At 37.1% G+C, this 23974-nt stretch overlaps 1 protein-coding gene across 1 annotated transcript in view; it reads left to right on the top strand.

Moving 5' to 3' along the window:
- The first annotated feature begins 17760 nt into the window (after positions 1–17760).
- The window catches only part of LOC124378547 (NACHT, LRR and PYD domains-containing protein 12-like), a 10846-nt gene continuing 4632 nt past the window's right edge, over positions 17761–23974 (top strand). Inside the window, exons 1-4 of the mRNA XM_046838266.1 lie at positions 17761–17995; positions 18155–18212; positions 18628–18832; positions 19045–20779. Of these exons, the coding sequence (XP_046694222.1) occupies positions 17853–17995; positions 18155–18212; positions 18628–18832; positions 19045–20779 (2141 nt within the window). The 5' untranslated portion in view covers positions 17761–17852. The remainder of the gene's footprint in view (positions 17996–18154; positions 18213–18627; positions 18833–19044; positions 20780–23974) is intronic.

The following is a 23974-nucleotide window of genomic DNA, read 5'->3' as shown; positions in this document are numbered from 1 at the left end:
ACGGGTATGATCCTCAGAAAGAGTATAATCTATGGAATGGGGTAATTCACGGAACGGAGATGATCCACGGAACAAAGATGATCCACAGAGCGGTAATACGGGCATGGACCAGCGGGGAATGCTGGCGGTCGGGGATCAACGAGATCTGTAGCTTGACCTTCTAGAACCAACAGCCTGTGACTCGGGAAAGTGAGTGTATATAGTTGCATAGTTAACGAGAGACAGGTAACCCGGGAGCGGCCGAGATAGCGGCAGCATGACAGCTGCCGAGGGGGGCATGGCAGGTGGATCCCTGATCCCTGACACACTCATCATGGTTTTTAAGTTTTGTTAGACAATGTCTGGTTATGAAGGAGGAAAAAGCATTGTAGAGACAGTTTCTGCAATCTGAATGGGTTTTAAGATTTATGCCTTCTGAGTCTTGGTCATAATAGTAAAAAACTATTTGTTATTCTATTTTCAGTTAGTCTTTTCCATAGTCTATAAAAATTTAATATTATATATTATAAAATCTAACTCTTGGGTAATTAAAAACCTTAGAATCTTGTCAGAGACTTTGTGAAGTTCTTTTTTAACTCTGGCTTCTTCCCTAATGATATACCACATGAGAGGCCAAAAACGAAAGAATGTTCTGTTAAAATGCTCAGTTTCAGTGTTCAGCGCTGGTTGCCAGTGTCACTTGAGTTTAACGATCCAACGAACATTCTTATGACTCACATCCCCCTCTCCACCCACTCACCAAATCCTCTGATACTTTATACAGCCACTGTGTGAACAACCCAACCCATAAAAATTAAAGTGGTTGTCAAAAAGCCAAAACCAAGAATCGAATACTTAGACAGGGTTGGGAGTAATTCTACGATGGCTGTGTGCAGTGTTCCCCCACTGTGCACCAAAACCAGAAACAAAAGCACTCCGCAAAAATATGTCTCCGCAAAAATGTGTTGGTGGCCTCAGCAAATCCTCAAGTTGAAATGGAAAAATTGCGATCACACTTTTTTTTCCCTTTAATTTTACTCTGAAAACATTTCCTAAGGAGGAATAATTTAGACCTCAAAGCCTGGAGAGTCCGGTACTAGGACATATTGAAGATAAGTGCATATTTGTTCCATCTGGATTTATTTTTTTTTTTACATGTAAATGTTGGTGTCAAAGGCTACAAGGACTCCTGTGAAGGAACAGATACTAGAGGATTTTCTGGGGGAAAAAAAGTCTTTCAAGTGGTTTGGCTGTTCATGGCTAATGAGAGAGAGAGAAAAGAGAAAGAACTCTCAAAGATCTTAGAGTTAACAGTGCACACATTTTGGTGGAGAACAATAAGACAAAAGGAATGTCATGCGAAGTGCCAAGTGATCTGCTTTCCAGGTTTCAGCCATCGTTCACTGTGAGAGGGTTCGGTCTCTCACTCTTTCTTTTTTTCCTCTTTCACCCCCTTACTCTTGCACCATCACTGGTTAAGGAGGATCTGCACTTTTCCTGCCTCAACACGTTTATCTCAGTGGAAAGACTTATGAATACATTTTGGATGAAAGTAGAATGTACGCATATTTGAGCTGATCTTCCAAAGTATACTGTCCTTTCGAACTGTTTTGGTTTCTAAATTGGAAAATCAAAATCACTTTTTCCAATAATGTGTTGCAAACTGCATGAATACTCTCAAACCACATCTCTGTGTAAAGTATAATGTGACTTTAAGCTAAGGTTGGATTTGTAGATCTGATTGCAACAAAATGAAATATTGTAGAATCTGTAACATATGTGCAGTTATACCACACCATTGTTGATTTTTTAAATCAGATTGCTCAGAAGGTGTTGATTCATGTTTTTACTCTGAAAGTAGCTCTGGCTACACAGCAAATCACAGGTTTAGATTACTTACATGCAGAAACATGTTTTATCATTTCTTTGGTAGTTAGCAAGAATTGGAATAACAGATGCTCCACATAATTGCAAATGAATTGCAAAATGGGTTGTTAAATGGAAAACTGACAATATAGTGACTTTCCTGTAAGTAGTCTTTATTTGCATTTTATGGAATGGCTCTCCAGTGTCAGCCCTTGTAACAGTCCCTTAACCTGTGGGACTCACAGCTGAAAATGCCCTATCTATATTTTAAATGTTAACCTTTCCTGAAAAAGTGGGTTACATACACAATTAAATTTAAAAAGAAGACACTTTGAGCTTTACTGTCATTCATTCAAAGTTGATATTGCTAAAAGAGATAAGTTATAGATGATGAAGTACCTTGAATATAAATTTCCTGCATTGAAATATGAATTTTTTTCATATATAAATACATAAAATCAGTCCTGGAGCAATCCAGAAAAGTAATGGGTTAAAAGCCACATGTCTTATGAGATTATATTTTAAATCCAATGAACATTTATCTGAGACTATGTCTGGTTCGCCTCTTCCAGGCCAGCCCAGCCCAAATTTTGGGACTCACAGCTGAAATTGCCCTACCTACCTTTAAATGTTAACAGTTCCTGAGAAAAGTGGGCTACATACTCAATTCAGATATCTTTGTAAAAAAGAAACTAGGTTATAGATTGGTTGACGACACTCTTCCCATTTTTTTGACAACACATTTTTTGTTATATTGACAGTTTAAAAAAAACCTTTCTTTCGGCTTCTCCCATTAGGGGTCGCCACAGCGGATCATCCGCATGTTTGATTTGGCACATGTTTTTGTTGGATGCCCTTCGTAACGCAACCCTCCCCATTTATCCGAGCTTGGGACCGGCACTAAGGATCGAAACCGGGCCACAGCGGTGAGAGCGCCGCATCCTAACCACTAGACCACCAGGAAACCTTTTGTTATATTGACAATAAAAGAGAGGGAAAATAGGGCTGGTGAAGAAATGTGTAGTAAGAGTAACTTGCCACACAGAAATCTGGGCATATTTTGAAACATTTTAATAATCACTTAAAAGCTTTCTCATCTTATTAGATAATATAAAAAGGAAAGGAAATATAGGAAATATAATGTCTAGGGTAGCAACTTTATGCTCAAGATAAAATGGAAAGAGTTTAAGTTAAGGAAACACCTGAATACGTCTTTCATTGACTTCTTAATAAAAAAAAAATCATGTGTGAAAATGCTGACAGGAAATCGTGCAATAATAATCTGCCTGATACATCTCTTCCTATTTTTAACAAATTGGCTTTCTCTATCCTCTTCTAAATTCAAGTAGTTGCGCACTGTCTACCAAAACTAAGATCTAACGCACTGGAGAAACCAAGTCACCACTAGTACCATAGAAATATCCTGAGCAGATCCTTGTTAAACAACACAATTTTCTGTTCTTCTGGCTACCATACGTAGGCTGTGGGTGAAGTCACCTCACCCCTACATTTTGCTGGACCTTCAAAGCCAGACATATAAAAAAGTGTGTATGTATTTGAGCGTATGTGTGGGAGCAAGTAAGCGAGAACACATGCCCTTGAGAGTTTTCCCAGCCTGTGATGTGCGTGTGGGGAAACACTCATGAATTCCATCAGTCTCCATTGACAGAAAATCTCACTATTGTAAACATGCATGCAGCCCAAGTATACACTGCATAACAGTCAGATTAATTTCCACACTAAATCGTCCTAACATTTAGACTAACTGGAATCTGTTGGTCATTTTGGGTAATTATCTTGAAAACTTACTTATTAATGTACTGTATTTGTGGCTTAGATTTTTTGTTGTCTTTATGCCAATGATCAGAAGGTATTGATCTGAAATTGCAGTTCTACTGAGTATCGTCCTTAAAGCTGTCCTATCTATCACTTTTTAAATAAAATATTAGCCAAATAAATTCATGTAATGAAATGTAAATGTTACCTTAATGACATTAGAAGGAATGGGATTGTACTTAACTACTAAATTTAAAGGAGCTGCAGGAATATCTGACATGTACTGTTTACTTTCTGCATGCATGTGGTAAAAATCTTCTATATTCTTCACATTTCTGGTCTATGGGGTAAGGTGGCTAAACTTTCTTTTATCATCCAAGTTTTTTCCCAGCATCCAACCAAATGTTTGAAGTAACCTGAAGCAGGTTGTACAGAGGAAATACCTCATAATTTGACTGATCCAGGATGTGTTTTGCAAAGACTATGCCCAAATATGGTCAAACTATTATGAGCCTCACTGATATACCCCCTTCCCCCCATTATTATTATTATTTTTAAACTGATTCTTGCAGCTTTTCACTTGAATTTATAGTTAACAATTTTCCAGTAACATTTAAAAAGGTCCTGGCATTATTTATGTTTCATGTTTAATTGTTTTACCTGCCATTGTATAAACATTATATATTTATTTATTTATTTTATATATATCTGACAGCTTGCTTGCACCAAGTTATTAAAAAGAAAAGTCTTGCAAGTGGAAATTGCATATTTCCTGTATTAATAAACACCTATAGTTTAAAATGAATGCTCAGTAGGCCCATCTGATAAGAAAAAAAAGTGCACCTCTGTCTTAATAGCTTTTTAGTTTGAATAATGCATTTGGTGTGTATCCCTACTTGGCAGAAAGATATTTCAATTTTCCCAATAACACAGAGACAAAACCCCCAAGATGGAAAACTGACAAATGACTTCATCTCTTTTCAGAGATGGTTTCAAACTTGGGTCATTCCTTATGGGGATCTTGCAGGACAAGCCTGGATCCAAACTGATTCACCCTTGTACAGCTGCTATTGCTTTAAACCTCCAAAGAAAATCCATCAAAGCACTATGGATTAAGTTTTTTTTTTCCTTTTCAATCCCCTAACTGCTTAAGGGTGTGTTTTAATATCTGCTGCCTTGCTACAATATAACTTTTATTCAGTTCTGCTTTGCCTTGATATGATTTGTCTATTTTTAGTCCCACCTACATGTCAACTTTTTGACCTACAATTAACCTGTTGCTCAAAGGCTGCTAATTACTGAATGTATGACCCCTATTACTCATACCACTTTTATTCTTATAGGGTCTCTCTATAGAGACAGTGGGATGGAGAGATTGTATTGCACAAAACTCTTAAGGAACAGCTGTAACACATGGTAGGTTAAAGATCTACAGAATTGTTATAGCTTGTGCTTTTACTATTACATCACATGACATACTTAGACATTTATCTGATCCTCACATGATGATGTTCTAGAAACATAACATCATTTTACTTGATGTTTCTTTCAACTTGTTCCAAATGGGGAAAAATCCAAAATAAAAAAAATGGTGTCCAAAATTACTTCCATTCAATGAGCTTAAATAACCACTTAATCATTGTAAGGGTTACAGTGAATTACTGAGGATATCAAGAACACTGAGAATAAGTCAGAAAACACACTTAGATGGGATGGTGGTCCATCACAGATACACATGTACATTTACTCATATTGACAGCATAGAAAAGCCAATACATTTTTTAGCATGAACCTACAAAAAACCCATTGGGAAAACCCAGAAAAGGCCATAATCCAAGCTCATAATCAAACAAGGGACCCTAGGGAAGTGAAGTGGCCATACCACTGATATGAACTATGAAAAAAAATGTTAATCAACAGCCAAGATCAAATCAATGGGTCTACTAGTGCTACTATTGGAATTGTAGGTTAAATTGATTCTCTGCTTAAAATCATTTTTAGTGGTCCTTCATGCCTCACAAGCAGTTGTTTGCTTTCTTTGAAAAATACATCCTGAACTGGCCACCACTCAAACCAAAGTCAAACCATTCCAAAGATACTTGGCGACAGCGAGAAGATATCTTATTCAAATAGAACAGCATATATATGTCCTTGTTTTACTATGAAGAATCTGATGACATTTCTGGGGGTCAACTGACATTTCATTAATTTCGCAAGTAGATTCTGTTTGGGCAAAGGAATGCCTTTGGCCATAACAAGTATGTAGTTATGTACAAAGCACTGTGTGTATTTGTTGGCTAACATTAAGAGGCAATGTGCCATTTTCAAACCAGGAACATACAGAGTCTGGACTATAACTCCATGCTGGTCTACTGGCCCAGGACCAACTTACTCTAATCTTAACATTGATTATTGCAAATGAAACCTTAGATAAGCATAATAGAAAAATCTATGCCAACACCTTAGATTTCTGCATGGAATTATTTTCTGGAAAGCAAATTGTGTTTTTATAAGATGTCATGAAGGGCACTGCAAATGCTTTCAGAAGTTAAAAAACTGCTTTGTATTAATGCAGTGAGAGAAGCTGCCTTCCCTCAAGCTAGCAAGGTAGTTCCCTTTTGGTAAAAAGGAGCGATCCAAAAATGAGACCTCAGGAGTCAAGAATGCAAGAAAAAGAAAACAGGACTCTGCTCTCTCAGGAGGAACTCGACTCATTTGCACAGATGTTCTCCCTTCCTTCCCAATAGTACAGTGAGGAGATTGTTATAAATTAGCAAACATGAGTGGGTATTTTGTTTGTTTTTTTGGCAAGGACCTGAAATAAGACAAAAGTTTTCAATGGACCAATTGATCAAAGTCAATAGACTGAGAACAGCAGTGCTCTGTAGACTTCAGAACCAAATATTATTGGATTTGTAGGAGGACTACCTAAGCAGGCTACACAATGAGTTCTTCTTGAGAATGTAATTTAATCTCACACAAAATGTGTAGGTGTGAGAATGATTTTGTTCCATTTCATAAACATTTTTTATTACATTTGGATTGCTGTATGTACGCATACTAAGGATTGGGTTGGCATTTGTATCTTCTTACCAGTTAAAATTAGAGCTAGTTCTAATAGCATGTACGTAATTCATGTACATATAAACTGGTCATGTACTTGAGTAAAAGTACAAATACTCTTCTTAAGTACTACTCCAGTACAAAGTACTTGCAATTAAATGTACTTATTTAAAAATTTAAGTTTTGTTACATTGTTATTGTTACACACATACAGAATTCAGTTTAATAATGAGGAATGGCTTATTTTTCTGAAAGGTAGTGGGGTTAAAAGTAGTAGTGAAGTAAAGGTTTCTTAAAGTGAAAATATTCTAAATTACAGATACTTTTAAGTTCAGTATATAACTACAGTAATAAAAAATACTTTATTACCCACTAATAGAAGCCAATCATTAAAACGAAAGGAATTGCAATAAAACAGTTCAATAACAAAACTTTAACCTGTAGACATGGTAAATTGTCAATTCATAATGGTAGTAAGTCATTATTGTTAGATGAAATTCATTATGTCTGCCCTTAACAACTATCATTAACAACTCTGCCTTTATTCTGGGAAATACAATTCTGGTTTGGATAAAATATAATGAATGGCAAGAAGTATGCTCTACTCCACACTATCAGGCATATGTGTCTGATTGTTTTCTAGTAAATTTCTGGACAGACCATTGTCAAAATATTGCCTATACTATACAAGGATTAACATTGTTTTTACATTCAATTTAGATTTTGTTTTAAATGTTGAATTGAGCCAGTCTTGTAGTTCTGTAGTTTACATACCCGCAACACTTTGGGGAATCATGCAGGATGCTTACAGTAAGACCAGATGTTTAACCGATCAAACTCAACTTCTGGTACGATCATCGTCGGTCTCGGAATAGAAGCATCCATTTCTGCACACTGTAAATCTGAAAGCATGTCTTTGTGTTTTGCAATGCTTTTAATCTTACTTCAGCATTCCCGCCAGCCAAGAATAGGAATTGGAGGCTACAGTGGGCATAGGCTCACTAAAACTGGACAGTTAAAGACCTGATAATGCTGGTTTTCTTTCTATTCAACAAGGTTTTTTGTTTAGATTTTTTGCTATTTTGTGTAAATAAATAAACTGTTGTAGATAAAAATCCGAGGACGTCAACGGTTTCTAAAATACTCCAACCAGCCCATTTGGCACCAAAATCCATGCCACAATCACAGAGAGCACATGTCTATTTGCTGGTTACCTTTAGTAAATCTCTGATAAGAATCTTCTGTGTGTTACTAACATTGTAACACTGCCTCATGATTGGTCGACTGGATAATTGCATGAATGAACATGGGAACAGGTTTTGCTTAGACAGTGGTTAATAAGTATATATGATGATTAATCATTTGCCCTAAAGGCTTCATTTCATTTTTAAATTGTAAGTAAAAGAACTTGAGTTATTGTGTGCCAGGATCCGGGCAAAAAAAAATGACAAAATCCCACATCTGACCAGCACAATCCAACCGCTTTCATTGCAATTTCATAGCTCTTCCTCGCTAACCAAACCACAAACATGATGCAGCTGCACCAGCAAGGCAACAATCTGCCACATTGTGTACTTCTTGTATACTTGATTTGGGACGATCATTAGGCTTGCTGGAGGTCTTAATTGTTGTTGTCAGGTCATGTGGAAATAGTTAGCGGCTTTCTGCTCGTCTGCTTCAAGATGGAGCTGCCAAGTGGAGAGCATCATGGATGTTTAGCAGCTTTTGCCAAAGCAATGTTCTACAGAATTGGCATCAGAGGGGTATCATGTTAGGCACAGATGTAGAGCAGTTGTATGAATGTTCTGCTGATCTGAGATTGTTTATCTATATTAATTAGCTAATCTATATAAATTAGCTAAGTGGTTTTCAACCCCTTAAATTAATTTAAATGACAGTCCAGGTTTTTTATAAACAATATAATAGGAGGGAAAGTTAGTTGAAGATCTACATCTGCTCATGAATGCATATATAGTTGGAACAAACTGGGATTTTGCACTTACATGTTATGAAACTAACCTCCAGTTAAGAAAATGTACATAGGTGCGGGCAATGAGGTGTTTTCTGGTTGTAGGCTAACTTTCAGCTTCATCAGTTACAGGGATGGGCAGTATTTATGATACATGTACTGTATTCCGAATATGTATTTCAAATATAAAATAGGATTTTGTCATTTGTATTTGAGAGGGTTGATAAAAATGGCTTCATAGCTTATATCTAAATACTTTACTTTTTTGTATTTTTGTAGGTTTAAAATAACGTTTTTGTATGAAGTCTACACAATGATATCATAAAAATGCGGCCTCTGATTGGTGCCTACTCAGTATTTTGCCCAGAGTTGTTGAGATCAGAACAGAAAATTGATCCATATGGAAGAAGGTGGTGAAGGTAAGAAATGTGCAGCTACAAGCTTTCAAATAGGTGTCCAATGATTGATAAATAAATATTTGATTGCAGAATATTGTACCCTAATTGAAGTAGATGTTTAGTAGGATCATGAGTTTGCATACCATTGCATGAATGACTGCCTGACACATTTTATTATATTTATGATTAACAATCAAATGAATAATTCATTAGAAACTAGTTGCTATAAATACAGGTGCATCAGTTCTTATGAATTACTTGTTTGTAATTGAGTCAGTGTTGCTGATGTAAAGTGGCCCTTCGTAACCAAACACCAACTAAATAAGGACACAATTATGAGTCATTCACAAACTGTTGGTTGATTTAAAACTAGGCTTTATCTGAGAGATCACAGGGATTATGTATGTAACTATTTGATCTGTTTATTAGTTGCACATGTCTGATTTATTGCATGACTTGACCAGCGAAAAGTCAGTGTAATGGTGAAGGAACAGATCAAACAGGCCAATTGATGGAAGGTTGGGAATAAATTTCATGCTCCCTTGTAAAAGTAATTTTTAGTATTTTTAAGATACAAAAATACAGTAGTTTTAATTTTAATACATGGTGTGGCTGCTGTATTTTGTTACACTTAAAAGTTAAAGTATTTAGTATTCTATTTTAAAATACATTTTGATGTATCTTTGCCCAACCCTGATCAGCTATGATATATGACAATCTTTCAAATGTGATCAAATGTGATTTCATATGGTCGCACAATGTGTTGGTCAGATGGGCCTTAATTACTGCCGATTTCCAAACATTTGCATAAACACGCATGCAGAAGAAAGCTGTTCGACTTGAACTCTCTAAAAGTACAGTCATCTTTTTGGAGCAACACAATAAATAGGACATCTGTTTCATGTAGGCAACAAGAACTGGCGCATAAGCAACAATGTAGCTTTGTGATGAAGGAAGGAGAAGAGCAGCAGAGCCTGAGACAAAGCAGGACTCGTGTGACACGTTGCTCTGGGATTTTGCTCCAGGCATGTTCAGCTAGGCCATAATCCAGACCCACACTGGTTTGGCTTATGGAAAGCCAGTTCATTCTCCAGTTATGATTTCATTGCTTTGCTTGCTTTTACAGTCATGGCTTGGTATTGTAAAGTGTTTATGATTAAAAATAGTGTCAATCTCTTTTTTCTTTTTACAGTAGTCCTACCATTGGATGGCAGTGGAACAAATTATTGGCACCCATGTCTAAATAATCATTTTGTCCTACCAGTCATTTAATTCAGTGATCAGTGGAAGGATTAATGGATTTGTACATGGATTTTGAGATTGATTACAGTGATAATTTGGTGGTGGTAACCGCTGAAGGTTTACAGTATGTTTGATGTCATCTGCTACTCCCCACAGAAATCAATGCAGTTCTTTGTTCCTTTCTATCTCGTCGCAAAATCATAAAGGCCGAGCTTTAGGTACTGGCCATGGGAGAGAACTGGGTAACTGCTCCAGCGCCAAAGCCAAAATGGGAGGAATGATCTGTGGTTTACGCAGGGCATCCAGTTGTGACGGGAATTTCGATCTCAACCGCTAAGTTCCAGCGAGCGACTCTAATGACATGGTTAAGCTTCCGTGGGATATTGTTAAAGGGGGAAATTCCATGCAGGAGAAAAACACATTTTTTAAGAGGTAAGAACAGGTCAAGTGTCTGCATTTACTTACTGGCAGATGTAGATATTGTTCCGACTGCTTGCATGCATGGCTTGTTGCTCAAAATTTGAACAAGAGCTGATTTTAGGACAGTGTTTTTAATAAGTACATTTGTAATTAAACCTAATCCGATGTCGGAGTCTCAAAGTAGCAGCCCATCCTACAGAACAGGTTATTTTTTGGTGATATACAAGTGAAAAGTTTCCTCTCACATTTCATTGATCCATTACAATTCACACACTGGAGTATACACATGTAACTATTATTCTCTGACACGTTACTTCCACTTAAGTTTCAGTAAAATGATTACCCATGCAGATCAGTGCAGTATCTGATGCCATCTTGGGGCTGTTATATGAGGTACAAGCGAGCGTGCATTGACTTGATTAATCCGAATTTTATATTAACTTGTGCAAAGAACCATTTCAGCATGCTCATGTTGCCTAAAAAACAAAACCAAACTTTTGGAAAAACTCCATCTGGTTTGTTGTGTAGACAAAATAACAACTTGTGTACAGACAAGTTATAGCAGTATCTCTCAATTTCTCTAACTGTGTCCAGATGTTTTAGTATTTTGTGTCAGGAGTTTATTATTAAACTTAGAATTAAATAAATTTTTATCCCTAGTCTAGAAACTGACAATTGTTTAGTCTGTTGGTTACCTTTTTGGTAGAAACATTTCACACGTTTTACTAGTAATATGTTTAACAGATGATGGATCTTTCTTCTGATTTTCCTCTTGACAAAGAAATAATAATGGGAATTTAAATGGAAATAAGGCCATTTAAATTCTTGAAGAAGCCAGATTCAGCAGGGGGAGCCAAAGCTCCCACCCAGGGAGAGCATGCCAACATGCATTTTCTTATTTTTACTGTATTTTTAATTATTTTTATATAAATCACAGGTATAGGGTTTGATTTGTTCACTTATAAGGGTGATCGTGTACTTTGAAGGATTAAGTATATATATATATATATATATATATATATATATATATATATATATATATATATATATATATAGACTGATTTCTGAGGTAACAAGTGTACACTGGGGTAAATATTTTTATTTTTTTTATGAGCACCAGACCAACTTCTGGGGTAAATCTTTTGTGTGCTTAAATATATGACTGATCTCTGAGGTAACAAAAAAATAGTATTGATTTGTAAGGTACACTTCTGAGGCAAGAAAAAACTACACTACAGATTCTGAGGACACACATGTACACTGCAGTGTACCTTTTGGTTACATCATAGATCATTACCTTTTTTTTGGTAACCTCAGTAATCATCAACATTTTTAATACCTCAGAACTTACCAGTATTTTTTGTTACTTCAGAAATGGAAAAAAATAAATAAAAATGTAATGACAAAAACAAAAACAGTGTTTGCAAAAAGTGTTTTAAATCACTAAATTGCTGTGAATTTATATCACTAAGGGTTTTTTTTTATATATGACTGAATTCTGATGTAAACAAAATAAATAAAATATTATATTATATATATATATATATATATATATATATATATATATATATATATATATATATGTATGATATAATGATATATATGATATAATGATTTCTGAGGTAAAATGTGTTAACAAGAGGTAAGAAAAAACTACACTATAGTTTATGAGGAAACAAGTGTACACTGCACTGTACTTTTTTGTTACATCAAATATCATTACATCTTTCCTTTTTTTTTTACCTCAAAAATCATTAACATTTTCTTTTTACCAGACTGATACCTTCTTTTCTCCAGCCAACATTTTAATGTGGGCCCCATGTGGGTTTTTGATGGGCTGTCACTTGGGCCCTGCATGGGCAACCCAAATGTGGCCCAGAGAAATTTGTCCATTGGCTCCACATGGGCCCCATGTGTGTTAGCCCAGAGGGGCCACTGATGGGTCCATGGTGGGCTCTAAGTGGGACCTGTATAGGTGTACTTTATATGGGCCCATTTGGGTCCCAAATAGGTGTTACAAATAGGGCCAAAGTGGGCTACATAAAGGACCCTTATGGGACCCACATGACTCAATCATAGGTCAACCCACAAATGGCCCCGTTATGGGGTTGTTGTGGGACCACAGTGGGTGAGATTTGGGTCCCATTTATTAATTTCATGTGTTCAACAAGTGACGAACCTGGAACTGCTTGTTCAGTGTCTATTCATCAGTGGTGTTGTTGGAAATCTGAAAGGTGAGTTTTTTTGTTTATTTCAACATCCTGATCATGATTCCTCGGCTTTGCCAGTTAACATAATAACGTTTTACAGTTAATTGTGTATTTCATCAGATTATTTAGGATAATAATATCCAAAAGGCCAAGGAATCATAAATAAACAATGTTAAAATAAACAAACAACTCATCTTTCGGGTCATCGACAACACCACTGACGAATAGACATTGAACAATGTGCAGTCCCAGACAGGTTTGTCACTTGTTGTGGTCCCCATGAAACATTTATTTTTTGATCTGTGCTATTTAGTTGTGTTGTAAGGATTTGCAGCGTTGTTTTTTTTTATTTGCTGGTGGGGTTTTTTTTCTATTTGCATGTGCTTTCTTAAGTTGCAGCGCGTTGAGCCCTCAGACACTCTATAGGATTCCTTGAGGATTAGTAATTTATAAGATATTTTTTTCATTTCAGGGTGGAGTATTCCCTTAATTAAACAGAGGCAAAAATAGTGATCAGGATAAAATATTATTAACTGTGCAGCCCTAGCTATAGGTTATATGACTTACACTTCCGGCTGTACTGCCCTCCGATCATGGTCCCGCTGGGCTCTCAAAGCACGGTTGCCTTCTTTGTCTCTTGCATTTGTGAACCATTTACCAAGTGCTGTCTCCAGCTCTTTCTTACTGACAGTTTTCAGCAAAGGGTTCTGCTTCAGGCTACCTGTAAAGCAAAAAAATTATATAAAGTAGAGCATGCTACTGTATCAACCAGGGCACAACCTATTATTTGTATGTATAAAGCATGCAAGTTACATGAGCATAAGTCTATCAGAACTAAAAAGACTAAAAATCACAAGGTTGTAAGCACCTTCCAATCCACCATTTGCCCAAACTGTTAACTGATCTGAGTAAATGATGTTAAAATTACACAATACCATGCAAAAAGTTAAATGCATCAATATGGTGAATTTCAGGCTTTGTTGTGATTAATGTTTAGAATAATTAGTGGGGGACCTGAACACAGATCGATTATTAAATTCGTACACTTTGGACCGTGAATTTAAACTGACCACTGTAACATTAGTTTAAGTTACCTATAACAATGTTTTGTCTTTATTTAGCCTTAATGGAGCTAAACACAGCAAGTGTCTGACTGACTTTCTGCGCAAAATTACCTTATCTTAACGTAATCATAACTTTTCATAAATCATTTTTTCAGTAATGTTTAGAAATGATATAAATATGAACGTTTTTTTTATCACCTCTAAATATTTTACCTAAATCACATTAAAATAATGTTAAGTATTGTCACAATCTCCTCAGAGCTTTTCTCTGTGTATTATATATATATACATGTTATAAAGGTAGTGAAAGAGAAAAATTACACCACAGTGCTTTTACTGTTTCACCCTCCTGTTATCATGAGGACACTACATGAAGACAACACGGGTGTAAATAGTTTGAAAAGTTGTTATTTCCACATTTTAGTAGACAATGTCCTAGTGATCTGCTAATTAATAAGAATTTTCAGTTTTCCACAGGTGTTTATCTCTGAGGTAAACCAGTTCACTCTCCACACTTACCTTCATTATATCGTGCCTGTAACTTTATTTACCACAAATCTTTCAAATAAAAATGTAATGAAAGCAACAGTAAAATTTGATTAATTCAAAACAAAAGATAAAATGTCAGGTTATCCAGGTCAGGTCAGGTCAGGTCAGGTCAGGTGAATAGTGGTAGTGAGTGATGACCATTTCTTCAGAATGAGAAGGCGGGAGCACAGGAGCCAATGGGAGACTCTGTGAGCTGCACAACCGATTCTTTATTTATTTATTTATTTTTAACTAAATGTTGTTAATATATAACATTGTTGTTAATCTATTGATCTTATAAAACACGCAAAAAACATTAATTGTTTTTTGCGTGTTTTGCGTGTTTTTTGCGACATTTCATATTTTCTTTTTCATATTTATTTCATATTTTTATATTCTTATTTTTATACCACACCATTCCGCACAAGGACACTCATGGACAATCAAAAACCATGCCTAACTTGTTTACTGTTGTTTACTGTTTAACTGCACACTGCCATAAACATTTTTTGTGTGATATATATATATATACACACACACACACACCTTTATTTATCTGCCTTCTTTTTCTTATTATATTTTTCTTTTAAATTTTGTTATATTTATAATTTTTAATTCTCCTTTTTACCCCATTTTATTCCCTCATGCCGGACCGTCGTTAAAAGCATTTCACTGCATGTCGTACCCTGTATGTATGTGTATGTGACAAATAAAATTTGATTGGATTGATTTGAATAATTGAATGATAGATTTCTTTTGACAAATATAGCTAAATATAGCCCAAATGTGACCCATACAGGGCCCTCGAAAAAAACAAAAATGGGCAACCTAACTGGGGCCCACATTCAGCCCATCAAAGTGCCCACTCTGACCCCATGCCCACATGATGCCCATATAACCCAGATAAAACCCATGTGGGGCCCACATGGACATGTTGGCTGGGTGTAGACATCAGCAATTGGACACTAATATTGGACACTCCACAACAACGATTACACAATTTTTAGTGTAGCCCTTTTGTGGTGTGCAATACTGCCAAATACAATACCTGAGGGATCCGAGTCATTACCAGTAATGTAAACGTTTCCAGACTTAGGGACATAAGACTTAAACTAGTGCTACCTGTAAGCTGCAGCACTCTTTTCTGCTATACTTTAATCTTTTTTCTGTTCCAACACACACCACTGTTTAATTCATGACAAAGCTGACAATAGAAGCTTCATGTAACAGTGAGTTGTACAATGCTGAGTGATTTCCCAAAGTTGCCTGTTAAGTATGTGTGGCGCGAGGGGTGGGGGCCTAGGGGGAAGAGCTGAACAGCTCGTCACACCCAAGCTCAACTTTATATACTTAACCAATTCGACTACGCCACCTGGGAGGGTTACACCCAGGAAATAGAAGTAAACCCCAGAGTTTATTAGATCACACAAGTTCGATTCCCTTATTAATGAGTGTAGGCAGGAAACGTGGGCATCGTATAAAAAAAATACAAAAGTTTATTGAAAACTTGAAATTACAATAGAACGAAAAGAAAATATTCTCACTAGTAAAAACGGTCCGGTGACAATTACACAAATAAAAATAAACAATCAGACACGAAATATTAAACAACCAATTTACACAACTTCCAAATAAACAAAACAAAATAAAATCATTAAATACAGGGCTGGGGTTACCCACCGGAGTGATCAGCACTAATTATCAAAAAGCACACAGCAGCAGCAGAATTCCCCTTTTAAATAGTTGTAAGCTGAGGTTGTTCACTCGGCACGCAGCGAGGAAAAAGTCAAATCGCAGCAATAATCACCCAGGACGAAAAAGGAGGATCCTATAATGCAAACAATGATACAGGATATAAATGATACAAGTAACTGCACAACTACATGCTGTAATTCCCCCTAACAAACCGAAACAATTTACCAAACGCGGATAGATAAGTTCCTGAGAATCAATTCACCGCTCAGGATACGCAGCCTTCAAATAACCTGCTGTTAAACTGAAGTTCAAAGACTGCACATTACTCACGCCACCTGACACGCGTTAAAGCTAAACATTGCTAAACAACTTCCTCATACCTGCAGGGAGGGCAGTAAACAGATCCAAAACAGCATCCAACAGGGACACGCACTGAAAAGACAGGCTAAGGATACACAAACGAGCCATTAGTGCAACGAGCAAAGGAAAAACTAATTCGCCAACGCTACATACTAACAGCGCATACCTAAAATCACTATAGCAACCGCAAAAGGGGAGGATACGGGCGTGACGCATGCCAGGCGCAAACCAACCCGCTCTAAATAGTGCCTGCTCGCTACTGATTGGTGGTCAGGAGTGTCAATCACCACCTGTACCTCATTCATTCGGTCACAATCGTGATTAAAAAGGTTATTAAATAGGTTAGATATAGGTTCTGAGACGTATTTATTCCCAACAACTTCTAATGTTCATGCCAAACTCACAACTTCTTAAAACTAGAACTTTTTATCTATTTTCCTACTCAGTGTCTCTAGTGGCAGCATGAGGATTTACAGAAGACACAACATTGTCATGCAGCATTTCTTAGTCAAGCACACTGTAACCTCTTTCTGCTGCAATTCTTTAATTATAGTGGTGGTTGCAAGAATATGTGCACACACACACACACACACACACACATTTCAGGTTAGAAATCGTGTGTGTGTGTGTGTGTGTGTGTGTGTGTGTGTGTGTGTTTGCTCCACCTCTGGTATTTTTAAACCAGTCATGCCAGTTTGAGTGAAATTGAAAAAGAACTTAGTGATGGGACTTCAGGAGAAACACAGTAAGTCTGTAAATCTAAAGATAGAAAATGTGAATGTTGTGAATTTAAACTAGATGAAGACGTTCAGGTGATTTCTTCCTGAAATGTGTCATGATACAGCTGTAGATGTAACAAACTGATGTGGGACTGATGTAAATGTGTCTTCTTTGCTTGTGTGTGTTTGTGTGTGTGTGTGTGTGTGTGTGTGTGTGTAGGCTTACAGTCGTAATCTGAAGGTGAAAAATGAAAAATGAAGGTTGTGACTCTGTGAAAAATAGAAATGTTCTCACATTCACCAACACTAAACAGATCAGACTCTGATGTGTATCTGTGAAGAGTGACGAGTGAAGAGTTGAATTCAGCAGCTTTGTCTCCAGATGTTCAAAACCAGCTGATAATTAGTGACATTAAGCTACTGAGCAACATGTCTAACCCCAAGTTGTCCCTGTAGCTGGATAAAGTATGAAGGCTAAAGAATGGGATCAGTGTTAATAAGAACATTGACAACTGGATTTTAACTCCAGTTTCATTAATCAGTGTTGCTGCAGAACAGTAATAATGATGCAGTGGTTGTGTGTGTTTAGTCTGATTCAGGGTAAGAGATCAGACTCACCTGAACCCAGCTGTGTGTCCATGAAGAGTGAACAGTCAATGGATGAGCCAATATTCTTTAAAGACACAGACTGTACTACTGATCTGAGGTGAGGACAGTTGAATGTATGAGTGCAGTGTTTTATCACTCACACTCTCACATAATCAAACATCTCTGATATGTGTGTATTCACTGCTTTGTGTTTGTAGTTATGAATATGATTTATAGTCTTTATTCTACTTTTAACAAGTGTTTTATTTGTTCACAGACTGCAGAAGAAGAAATCAAACATGACAGAAAAGCGTCATTTGGACACCATATTGAAGGTGTGTGTGTGTGTGTGTGTGTGTGTGTGTGTGTGTGTGTGTGTGTGTGTGTGTGTATCTTTTCCACTCTCACTGCAATGTGACAAAACAAAAGCCTGAGCAGCAGTAAGAGAGAACACAAGTGTGTTATGTTTCCTCATTGATTTCAACAAAGTTTTTTCTTCTGCTTTTCTAATTCTTCTTGTTTGTATCTTGCTTTCTTTCCAAACTTTTCATTGTCAAATTAAATCATCAGCATTTTCATATATCCTTTTGCCTCCTTCTTAATAGAAGTGACTCACCTTTATGTTTTTACTCGTCTGTGCTCTCGTCTAAAACCAGTTTGTCTGGATGTCAGTAATAAACACATTCTTATGTTACATTATAGTGTTTGATATAAGTATCATGTATTTTTTTTGCTTCTGTTACAAATCAGGATCTGGAGCACAAACTCATCACTCTGCTACAGAATGAACTAAAGAGATATAAGAAGCTCCTGAATCCAGATTACCCAGCATGCACTAAAAGGGAGGTGGAGGATGAGGAGGATCAGAGCAGTGTCAGAGAGAAAGTGCTGAAGATCACACTGCACTTCCTGAAGCGCATGAAGCACACAGATCTCGCTAACACATTGCAAAACAGTAAGAGCTCATAAGGTTCTAACATTACTTTATCTTCAGAGGAAGGAAACTGATGTACATTTAATAAACACATCTCATCATAATGATGTGCTTTTATCAACACAATATAATAACACATCAGTACTGACATTCCACATGATGTACAGCTATGAAAATATCAGTAGCTCACAGAGATGATCAGAGAGTTTACATTTTATTCTTCTTTTTATCAGAACTCGTCTCTGTGCACCAGCGAAAACTCAAATCCAAACTGAGAGAGAAATGTAAAAGAATTACTGAAGGAAGCTCACAGCATGGAATCTACCCAGACCTCATCACAGAGAGTAGAAGTGGAGACGTCAATAATAAACATGAGGTGAGACAGATTGAGACAGTGTCCAGGAGACCAGCAACACAGGAGACACCCATCAAATGTAATGATCTCTTTCAAGACAAGTCCATCAGAAGTGTGCTGACTAGAGGAGTTGCTGGAATTGGAAAATCAGTCACTGTGCAGAAGTTCATTCTGGACTGGGCTGAAGGAAAAGCAAATCAGGACATCACATACATGTTTCTACTTTCCTTTAAAGAGCTGAATATGATGAACCAGAAACCTTTTAGTTTGATGGATCTTCTTCACCACTTTTTCCATGAAATAAAAGAATTACGATTAATAGACTGTGAGAGAAATAAAGTGGTGTTGATCTTTGATGGTCTGGATGACTGTCGACTTCCTCTAGATTTCCAGAACAATGAGAGATTGTGTGATATGACAGAATCAGCCTCAGTGGATGTGCTGCTGACGAACCTCATCAAGGGGAATCTGCTTCCCTCTGCTCTCCTCTGGATCACCTCTCGACCAGGAGCAGCCAATCAGATCCCTCCTGAGTGTGTGGACCAGGTAACAGAGGTACGAGGGTTCAGTGATCCTCAGAAAGAGGAGTATTTCAGGAAGAGGATCAGTGATCAGAGCCTGGCCAATAAAATCATCACACACATAAAGTCTTTAAGAAGCCTCTACATCATGTGCCACATCCCATTCTTCTGCTGGATCTCAGCCACTGTTCTAGAGAGAATGTTGGGTGAAGCAGAGAGTGGAGAGATTCCCAAGACTCTCACTCAAATGTTCACACACTTCCTGATCTTTCAGATCAAACACAAGGACCAAAAGTATTATCAGAAATATGACCATGATCCTCAGCAAACCAGAGAGAGTATCCTTGCACTGGGAAAACTGGCTTTCCAACAGCTGGAAAAAGGAAACCTGATCTTCTATGAGAAAGACCTGAGAGAGTCTGGCATTGATGTCAGAGAAGCATCAGTGTACTCAGGTGTGTGTACTCAAATCTTCAGAGAGGAGTTTGGGCTTTACCTGGGGAAGGTGTTTAGCTTTGTACATCTGAGTGTTCAGGAGTTTCTGGCTGCTTTATACACATTTCACTTATTTATCAACAAAAAGAGTAAAAAACGTCTTTCAGATCTTTTTACCAAATCAAACATGTTTGATTCCCCGAAGAGTGCAGTGAAAAAAGCCTTGCAGAGTGAGAATGGACACCTGGACCTGTTCCTCCGCTTCCTTATGGGTCTCTCACTGGAGTCCAATCAGACTCTCTTACGAGACCTTCTGCCCCAGACAGGAAGTAGCTCTTACAGCAAACAGGAAATAGTCGAGTACATCAAGAAGAAGATCAGAGAAAATCCATCTCCAGAGAAATCCATCAATCTGTTCCACTGTCTGATTGAACTAAATGATTATTCTTTAGTACAGGAAGTACAATGTTACCTGAACAGCAGTAATTTCAGGTGTCTCTGGGGAGTCAGACTCACTTCTGCTCAGTGGTCTGCTCTGGTGTTTGTGTTGCTGAACTCAGAAGATAATCTGGATGAGTTTGATTTGAGTAAATATGACAAATCAGATGAATGTCTTCTGAGGCTCCTGCCAGTGTTCAAAGCATCCAGAAAAGCTGTGTAAGTCATTTTAAAATGATTTCATAAATGTGTTACTAATTCCATAAATGTAGATAATATTTTAAATGAACACTAATGAAACTGCACTGATTAGGATCATGATTATCATTTGTTACTCCAATCAGGTCTCTGTTATTCTGTATGGAAGGAGAATGAAGGAAGTCAGGGTGCGACATATAGAGAAGCCTCTTGAGCGTTTTAATTACCGTATTTTTCGGACTATAAACCGCTACTTTTTCCCCACGTTTTGAACCCCACGGCTTAAACAACGAAGCGGCTTATTTATTAATTTTTCCTGGGTTTTTCCCGGTTTCACAAACTTCAAGCCAAAAAACTGAACCCCATAACATTAGACCAATGAAATTTCTGAACAGAAACGAAAAAACGCACCTCACCTGTGTTCTGAGCTGCACGGCATCGGGAGAAAAAAACTTTTTTTTAAACGCACAACGATGCCTAAAGATAAACTCCCGAGAGAAATTGTTGTGAAAGGAAGGAGGAAGACAGTGAACAATGACTTTCTTGGTCGGCTACTGTTTAGATACAAGCCGTTGTAACGTGTTGAGTCTGGGTGAAGGGAGAGCTCACTCACTCCAGTTGCAACAGAAATCATATAAGCACAGACAGCTTTCCAAAACTCATGCATTTTTCTTGGCAACAGCGTTACGGGTTAGTCAAAGAAACTTAGAAATAAGCATCAGAAAATAATAAGGACATAATCCTCAGTCTTGCACACATGCAGTAATACGGGAAAAATGCGGTGGCATGCTATTCCCAAAATACCGCTATGCTCCTAAAGGAAACGCAACATATTTCACCCGTTACACCGTGTGTAACGTGTCTTTGGTTAAAGCCTGTGTAAAGTACATTAGTTTCAGTGTAGACTTCGGCTTATAGACAGGTGCGGCTTATTTATGTTTAAAATAAAAATATTTGTAAAATTCAGTGGGTGCGGCTTATAGTCCGGAAATTACGGTGGTTATTGTGAATTATTATTATGCCCGTGACTGCTAAAATTATTTTATTTATTCAACATCGTCCATTTAAGCAGAGGAATAAGCAGAGCTGGAAATAAATGAATTACATTTTATTGCATTACAGTAAGTTAAATATTTATTTTGTGTACTTTTAAATTTTTTAAACCTGTAATTTTACTTTTACTAATGAATGTTTTGTTTAAAGTATTTTTACATTTATTTTTAACCATATACATTACTGAGTAAAAATACATAAATAAAAATAATCTAAGGGGGGAAAAATATTGGCCCTAAAACTACTGTGTAAGCATGGAGCTTCACAAACTGACTCCAAGAAAACCATTAGTTACACACCAAGATCCCTCTGCTCAAGAATGCACATGAGGAACACCTGAATGATCCAGAGAAGGCTCAGGAGAATGTGATGTGGTCAGAAAAGACCAAAATTAAGCTCTTTGGCATCAACTCACCTCGCCATGTTTGGAAGCAGAGAAATGCTGAATATGACCCCAAGAACACCATCATCACTGTCAAACAAAGATTAGGAAACATTCTGCTTTGGGTCTGATTGCCTGCTAAGGGTACAGAAAGACTTCACTACATGCACTGTAGAATCTTGGATGAGAACCTCCTGGCCCCAGTCAGAACACTGAAGATGGGTGGTGGACTGGGGTTCCACCATGACATTGACCCAAAACACACGGGCAAGGCAACAATCTGAAGGTCTTGTAGCCTGATCCAGCCTTGTGCAGGTCTACACTCTTGTCCCTTTGAGAGCTCTTTGGTATTTCCCATGGTGGTGGAGAGGTTTAAATGGAAGAGGCTGATTCTGTGACTGGTGTCTTTTATACATATAAAGAGTTGATATTAGGAGTTTTGTCTTAAAGGCACAGGAGTCATTTGGGTTTGTGGGAGTCAGAATTCTTGATAATGTGACAGGGGATCAAATATTTATTTCACTCCATCAAATACAAATGAATTTAGAACCTTTCTTTAATGTTTTATTGAAGTTAAAGTAAAGTAATGGAATTTTTAGACTGTTTATTTCTTTGTAAGGGGGTAAATTTGCAAAATAAGCAGCGGATCAGATCATTATTTCCCCCACTGTGGGTGCTATGCTTAGACTCCCATATATCAGATTTCTATATGGGTAATTAGATTGTTGTAATAATGAATTGTTCATTTAAATGAATTGGAGAAACTTGTTGATAAAACCAGCCTGAGTGATTCACCAATATAACTGATTTGGTCCAAATCACTGATTAATGAGCCTGTTGGTGGTTAAGCTGAAATATCTGCATTTCTTTTTGAAGCTGCTGTAGTGTGCAACTAGGGAGGTGGTAGCTCAGTGGTTAAGGCATTGGGCTTTGGATCAGAAGATCACAGGTTCAAATCCCACCACCACCAAGCTGCCACTGCTGGGCCCTTGAGCAAAGCCCTAAAACCCTCCCCTGCTCAGTTGTAAGTCGCTCTGGATAAGGGCGTCTGCCAAATGCCGCAAATGTAAATGTAAACTTATAATTCACTTTTATTATCTTATTATCACTCAGTTTATTATAAATCAGACAGTGTTTCAGTTGTCTGAGAGTGAGACCATACAATAGTGCCAAGTGCTGTTGTCATTGTTATATGGTTTATAAAGAACCTAAAATGAACAATCACAAGTGTATCATAAGTGTATCATAATTTTTTTGTTTGTTTTTGATCAAGTTTTTAGTGGTAAAAACAAGGTTAGAGTCACCAATTTTGTCTCCTGCCTTTTTGTTCACCGTAGGTGAAGGTGATCCAGTCTGTCTGACATGCTGCTTATTTAAATACACAAATACATTCAGAAGCTGATTGAGGAAGTAAATTCAATGAAGTAAATGTAATGAACTAAAGAAATGTGAATTGCAAAATAAAACAAAAAAAAAAATAAGCAGCTTGCAAGTTCCATTTGCATAGTTAAAAGGCTGTTCTTATGGACCAGCGCCCCCATTATTCAGGGGGTGGTATATCCTTTTTTATGAGCTATTTTTTTAATGCCTATATAGGGCAGTAAATAGAAATAACAACCATAAATAATCTACAAGAATTAAATAACATAGTGAATATAGAAAGTTTGTTATGTTCTGATATATCATCATTTTGTGTGTGTGTGTGTGTGTGTGTGTGTGTGTGTGTGTGTGTGTGTGTGTGTGTGTGTGTGTGTGTGTGTGTGTGTGTGTGTCTGTGTGTG

This window comes from Silurus meridionalis, chromosome 24, assembly GCF_014805685.1.
Source record: "Silurus meridionalis isolate SWU-2019-XX chromosome 24, ASM1480568v1, whole genome shotgun sequence".
NCBI lineage: Eukaryota > Metazoa > Chordata > Actinopteri > Siluriformes > Siluridae > Silurus > Silurus meridionalis.
The sequence above is the reverse complement of the archived record's forward strand: the minus strand, read 5'-3'. Positions and strand labels throughout refer to the sequence as shown.